General features: G+C 40.5%; 1 protein-coding gene across 1 annotated transcript; it reads right to left on the bottom strand.

Moving 5' to 3' along the window:
* Positions 1-3,981: 3,981 nt before the first annotated feature.
* Positions 3,982-6,054, bottom strand: LOC145421400 (general transcription factor II-I repeat domain-containing protein 2-like). The gene has a single exon (XM_080291675.1). The coding sequence runs from the start codon at positions 5,727-5,729 to the stop codon at positions 4,668-4,670; it is 1,062 nt and encodes a 353-aa protein (XP_080147801.1). The 5' UTR covers positions 5,730-6,054; the 3' UTR covers positions 3,982-4,667.
* Positions 6,055-7,227: the final 1,173 nt, after the last annotated feature.

The following is a 7,227-nucleotide window of genomic DNA, read 5'->3' as shown; positions in this document are numbered from 1 at the left end:
AGGGGTGTGTCCGATCAGCCACAATGCTGGTGGCTTTGCGAATGCAGCGTGTGGTGTAGATGTCCTCAATAGAGGGTAGAGAGACCCCGATGATCTTCTCTGCTGTTCCCACTATCCGCTGTAGGGTCTTGCGGTCTGATATGGCACAGCTCCCAAACCAGACAGTGATGCAGCCGCTCAGGATGCTCTCAATAGTTCCTCTATAGAAGGTGGTCAGGATCGGTGGTGGAAGCCGGGCCTTTCTCAGTCTTCTCAGAAAGAAGAGACGCTGTTGGGCTTTCTTGTGCAGGGAGCTGGTGTTGAGGGACCAGCCGAGGTCCTTCTCCAGGTGTACGCCCAGGAATTTGGTGCTGTCAACGATCTCCACAGAGGAGCCGTTGATGCTCAGCGGTGAGTGGTCGCCTCGTGTCCTCCTAAAGTCAACAACCATCTAAAAAGAGTGTGCATGATATTAGAAAAAATAAATAGATAAAAGTGGGAAAAAATGAAAGAGAAAAGTTTAGAGAAATGATCTCATGATCTGAAGCATTCCACATTATCTGTCAAACAGGGTGGCAGTAACGCCACGTCGCCAGCATGTCCTCTGTGGCCAGCAATGGACCGATGTCAGCTGTGTCATTGATGATCTGATTGCTGATAGAGGCAGCAGGATGAATTTTAAAGTATACAGGACTACACTCCCTGCCAAATACCACAAAGCTGACCATAGCATTAATGGATAACGAACCAAAGGAAAAAGCAGCCCAAAGGAAAGAAATGGGATATTATTCAAAGACCAAGTCAGTCACCTGATCTCAACCCAATAGAGCAGCTTTTCAGCAAGTGAAGACAAAACCGAATGCAACAAATTAGCAGCAACTGAAGGTGGCTTCTGTAAAGGCCTGTGAGAGCAGTGCGACAGTGCAAACACAGCATTTGTTGATGTCTAGACTTCAGACAGTTATTGAATGCAAATAATTTTCATTTACCGGTAACTATAAAAACAAAACTTTTATTTCAAATTAAGTTAGTATGTCCAATTACATTTGAGCTTGTCTTCCTCTTCTTCTTCTCTTCCCCTATTCTCTCTCCTATACTGCTCAACTGTCAAATAAAGACATAAAGCCCAAAAATAAATCCTCAAAAATTTTTGGCTGTGGTGTATGGAGGCAAAACCGAGACAGAAAAAAGAGAAAAATTGTCATTGACCAAAACACTGTGGGCCCAACTTTATATTTATGTGTCATAATTGTACATACATGTACATTTATCTCTTAGTATTTGAAAATTAGACAGATTAAAAAAAATCAAAAGGCAAAACATGCAGTTTAAACTGATACATTTTAAAATGCTTAAAATGAATTTTGGAATAAGATGGTTGAAAACTTGTCTTCAAAGTTGTCAGTTTTCAGCCGTTGGGATTTTTTGGTTTACCTCAGACAATCCTGCCCCATAAAGTCAGACACAATAGCGTTAAATGTATTTCTTGGGAGAGATATCGTCTCATAAGAACAACTTCATTCAGTTCTTCTTGCCCCTTGTTCCTGTGAAAAACGGTGTCTGACTCTCAGTGCAAGAAGTTAAGACAGAGACAGAAAACAAGAAAATTCTGACAGTCTGCTTCTGTTTTATTTTTAGCAGGGATTATAACTAAAAGCAATATTTCCTTCTGCAGAGCTGCCAAGTTTGGATCTGTTGGATGATTTGGTATTAGGGATGTGACAAGGATATCAGGTAATCCTTTGTGAATATGAACTCTTCTACCAACTGCGTCACTCCTTTGAGAGATTATTTAAAGTGGGTCCTGTCCTTTGAGGCGTGATCATACCTTGCACCTCTTTTCTTCCACATCCTTCTGTTTTGTCTTACCTTCGTTCTCTCCTTTCATATTTTTATCTCTCTTTTGTCTGTGTGTCTGGGTTCATCAGAGGATAGAAGGACAACAGAAGTTGCAGTGTGGGTTAGTGAGGTAGAAAGGGGAGAAAAAGGAAGCAGAGAAAAAGTTGGTGGAGACAGAGACAGATGGAGGAGAAGAACAATTTTGTGAGGGTAAGGAAGCATAAGAAAAAAGATCATGCTAATTATCTTTCACCTTTAGCCCCCACGGCAGTTTTTAGACTTTGTTTCTTTCATTTGAAGGAGGAAGTATGTGAAACTTTGGACTTAATGTGTTCATCTTGCCATCTTGAATATATGTATATTTATTTTTACTGCTGTGTCTCTCTCAGTGCGTATATATGGTTTCCTACCCCAAAAATGTGCTTGTTCTACCCAACCACTGGGCACATATGGGGCCTTATAAGAATGATGTCACAAATCAAAAAGGTTTCATATATTATAACCTATTATATCTGTTACGCCAGCTACATCAAGTGTGCCATTAGGGAGTCTGACAGTGTTTATTTCAGTTATTGCATGAAAATACACTTAAAAGGCAAGAAAATTGAGCAGAATGAGAATATTTAGGAAAGTCTAAGAGATAAAGCTCTTTCCTGAGAAAAAACACATCTAATTACATCATAAGTCAGAGATTCAAAAGTTATCAGGACATGATGTGTAATTAGATTAAGTCTTTTCCCCAAGCACACTCATCTAAGCAGCAGCCTCATCTAAACTTTCTGGTAGTGAGAACACATCTGAAGTAGACTGTAGTGTGATCCACCTGAGAAGCCCTATGCAGACTTTGACTTTTCAAATTTTCATGCAGTTTTTATCATACTAATCTGAGTTATTCAAACTTGAATGTTAAAGTCCTGAATTGTTATGAAACATGTTTTTCTGTGAGAAACGATGAGAGATGAGAATATACAGCGCCTCGTGAAGAATTTTGCAACCTTCCTGATTTCTTAGTCCTTATTTTGTAGGGTATATTTTAGTATTAGATAAAGATAACACAAATGCAATAAATGTTGATGTCACTTATTACTGTAAAAAACTACACAAACCTATCTGGCCCTGTGTGAACACATTTTTCAGTTTGTGTCCTGAATTTCAGGTGGTCTTCTGCTTATGGTCTATTCATGACCTTAAAAACTGTATTTAAAAACTGTATTTTGTGCTTACTCAGGTCATCTTTGTTTAATAATGAAATTTGATTGATTATAAGGAACGTGTAAGCCTGACAAATATGATAAAAAGAAGAGGGTAAATGCTTTCTCATGGCAGTGTACCTGCATCTTCTTCTATGCTTGTGGGTCTTTATCTGTTGTATTTCTGTACCTTTAGTAATAAAAAATACTCATCTTCACAGTTGAGGCGCAAGCGGCTGTAGCAATATAGTGGGAGATCTCATTGACATTAATGACTGATGATTTCTAGGATCAAATGTTGCTGCTTCTTTTCCTTCATCTCCTCTGTCTCCCTTATTTTCGGGATGATTCTTCTTAAGGATTCCTGCTGAAAAATCATTTGTGGTCCTCTCTGTTCCTGCCCTCACCTCTCTGTGAGTCTTTTGTTCTGTCAGACGTGTTTTTCTACCTCCCTACCGCAGCTCAAACCCCCGCCTTTAACAACTACCACCCTAAAACTGCTTGTCTTTGGTTTCTCTTCTCTCCTCTTTCATCTCATCATCTTTCTCCCATGTCATACAATCAGAGTCTCCCTCTGTGTGCTAGGCAGACAGCCAGAATACCAATAAAACACTGGCTTCTTGCTCACTTTTAGACATGTTTACTCTCATATGAATTCATACCAGAAGACAAACATATATATGTGCATTTAAGCCAGGGGTGGGCAAACTTTTTGATTCGTGGGCCACATTGAGTTCTAACATTTGACAAATGGGCCGGAACAGGAGTAGATAGATGGCATGCTTTGAAAACATCACCTCATTGGGGGAAAAATACACATCTTGGGATATGGAGAAAACATGTGCTTTAATTTCATTTTTTTTAAATGAAGAAAAGCATTACAATAAAATCTCTGACTTCGAAATGAGCCTTTAAACACTGAAAATCAAATAAATGAACATTTTATTTTAAAGCACTGAAAGTTCTGTTATCCTTCAGGATATCACATCACTCTCCTCCTAATTTTTTTTTTTTTTTTTTTTTTTTCCCAAAAACGGTAGGAGATGCAGATGTACTTGTCCTGTTCCTTTTATTCAATTTGTTTCCCCGGTGCCAAAAGTCAACAACGACCAGTGCAAGTTCGAAACAGTTGCAGCTGTCAGTCTGTGAAGCGTTATATTTGATCTGCGCGCACTGTTCATTTTAACAACGTGCGTATCACGGAGACACACATTTTAATGGGAGCAGTGTTGTTGGTCTCCTTTTTTAGCCAGCGCATCAAAGTCTGGAGTTAGTTTTGTTGTGGCGATTCTCAGGATTGATCTGAGGTGTAGGTCTGTTAACTTGGATCTGTGGCTGGCTTTGTTGATGTTCATGACGCTGAATGTCTGTTCACACACGAAGGTAGAGCCGAACAAAGCCAACATCATCTGCGCTTTTCGCCTTAGATTTGGAAACGCGGCATCATTGAGTGAAGCATAGAAGTCATTTAGTTTCAGAGAGCTGAACTTCTCTTTTAAGGCAGGGTCGGACTGAAGGTCGATGAGTTCGAGCTGAAGCTCCTCTGGAGCTGTTTCGGGGTCTTGTGACAGAGGAAAGGCCACCAATTGAAGTGACTTGTCAATTTTATCGAAATCCAAAAACCGACGGCAGAATTCTCCGTGCAGTGCATCCAGTGACTCACTGTATTTCTTTACTTTTGCTCCGGCCTCTTTCAGCGTGGCTAGTGTAGGAAAATGAGTGAATGACTTGTTCAAAATCTGCCTGGAGAATAAAGCCAGCTTGGATTTTGGATTTGAAGGCTTTCACGTTTGTGTGCATGTCATGCACAAACTGCTCCTTCCCCTGCAGTTTCACGTTGAGCTCATTCAAGTGTGAAAATATGTCCGTAGCAAACGCAAAGTCACACATCCAGCTCTTGTTGCTCAGCTCAGGAAATTCATCAGTCTTCCCCTGCCGCTCCAAAAACACGCCAATCTCCTCTTTGAGCTCCCACACTCGTTGAAACACTTTGCCCAAACTCAACCAGCGGACACGGGAGTGATAAAGCAGGTCCTGGTGATCCGCATCAGTTTCCTCCAGGAACGCAATGAACTGACGGTGCTGAAGTCCCCGTGCGCGTATGAAGTTGACAAGTTTCACCACAGGATTCACAATATGATTCAGCTGTAACACTGATTTACATAGAGATTCCTGGTGGAGGATGCAGTGGAGGAAAATCACATCCTGGTCAGGGTTTTCATCTTTCACTTTATTCTGGATTCTCCTCAGCAGGCCAACGTTTTTTCCCGTTAAATTTGGAGATCCATCTGTGGTGACGTTAACAAGCTTACTCCAGGGAAGCTTCATGTTTTCGATGGCAGCAGACACCCGTTCAAACAAGTCCTCTCCCCGTGTTTGTCCTTTCAGAGACTCCATTGTCAAAAACTCCTCCGTTATTTCAAAGGTTTCGTTGATTCCTCGGATAAAAATGAGGAGCTGAGCAGTGTCTTTGACATCATTGCTTTCATCCAGTGCTACAGAATAAAAAGTGAATGACTTTGCCTTTTTGTTTAATATGCTTGTGATATCTTCATCTATTAGTTCTACACGGCGAGTCACTGTCCGCCGTGATAAACTGATTTTCTCAAATTTGTCTTTGGTCTCCGGGCACAAAATACCTGCTGTCTCTACCATACATTCTTTTAAAAACTCGCCCTCTGACAGTGGTTTGCTGGCCTTTGCTATTTTGAATGAAAGCATAAAACTGGCCTTGGTACTTGATTCTTGAATGGCAGTTTGACGGTGAAAAAAACTTTGCTGAGCCTTCAAATTAGCTGCCAACTTCTCAGCAGCAGATTCCCGTTCTTTTGTTGAGAGCTTGCTAGCATAATTTGTGTGCTTTGTGGCAAAGTGACAGCTAATATTTTACTCTTTAAAAACCGCCACAGTTTCTTGGCATATCAGGCAAACAGCAGATGATCGGTGTTCAGTGAAAAAATATTTAGTTGTCCACTCCTTTTTGAACACTCGACATTCTCTGTCCACTTTCCTTTTCTTGGGTCCGCTCATCTTCATAGAGGGGCGGTAGGTCACAGGGTAAAGTGCAAACGTGGAGTAATAGGCCTACACCGCTTCACCTCAACAAAGCCAATATATCTAGAGTGCGCCATCTAGTGAGGAAACATCAGAATTGCAGGGGAAATAAAACATTAACAAGGTTAATTTATTACATTTTTTTTTCAAGTTTGGCGGGCCGGATCAAAACGTGGCCCCCGGGCCGTAGTTCGCCCATGCCTGATTTAAGCGGTTGCACAGCTTGATGAAGTCATAAAGACACTATAGCAAGGATCAACTTATTTACCAATACAACCACTTTCCACACTCTCATCCACAGATTCTCACACACATTGTAGCCGACACAAGCAATAAAACTATTGAGTTGTTGGCTCTAGTGCACGTGTTGACCAAAGCTGGAACTTGGCAATAGAAGTCAGAGAGTTCAGCAGATAAAATCGATCGATTGTCCTGTCATTAGCAACCATTGTTATAGCATATGAGGGTCAGAAAGTAACAAATACGCTTGTTTAGGGCTTCCACCACCATGAAAAGCACAATTTCAAACCACTGCACCAAAATTTTAAAAATTACTAAATTTAGGATTAGTGACAAATTAAATTCTGCGGATGATGAGTGAGGGGTGAAAATGAGCACCACATCAAAGTACATGCATATTTCTAGCGGTTCAAAAACACACACCCATAGCTGCTAGCCTTTTAGATTCATTTGCAATTTTAAAAAAAAGAGTTCTACATCCCCTCTGGTGTTTTACAGTCCTTAGCTCCTCTTTCGCTCCCATCTTCGTCCCTTTTTTAATACTTCAGTAATTTCTCCCTCTGTATAGCTGACTCCATGCGGTTCTGGTTTGTAGACCAAGACTTTTTGTAGGTCAACTTCTTGTTTTACCTTCCTTTTTATACAGTAGGATATCTAGCAAATCCATTTACACTGTGAATTCCACTGATTTATTCTTTTTCATCACACTGATGAAAAATGTCAGACATATCATTATGCATGTATTTGTACATGCACAGAGAGATAAAAGTATGATAAAAAGAAAAACTGCTATGAGTGCTTTTCACCAGTCACTATAAAACATATTTTACCGACACAATCATCAGAGCTTCATCATCAAACCATCAAGCAGCCCCTTTTGACAGCACGACGACTGACAATTTCTCCTTGAAGAATTGATGTATTA

The sequence above is a fragment of the Astatotilapia calliptera genome, chromosome 17 (assembly GCF_964374335.1).
Source record: "Astatotilapia calliptera chromosome 17, fAstCal68.1, whole genome shotgun sequence".
NCBI lineage: Eukaryota > Metazoa > Chordata > Actinopteri > Cichliformes > Cichlidae > Astatotilapia > Astatotilapia calliptera.
The sequence above is the reverse complement of the archived record's forward strand: the minus strand, read 5'-3'. Positions and strand labels throughout refer to the sequence as shown.

Coding starts and splice junctions, on each gene's coding strand:
- LOC145421400 (XM_080291675.1), bottom strand. CDS start 5,729: ATGCTTTCATTCAAAATAGCAAAGGCCAGCAAACCACTGTCAGAGGGC.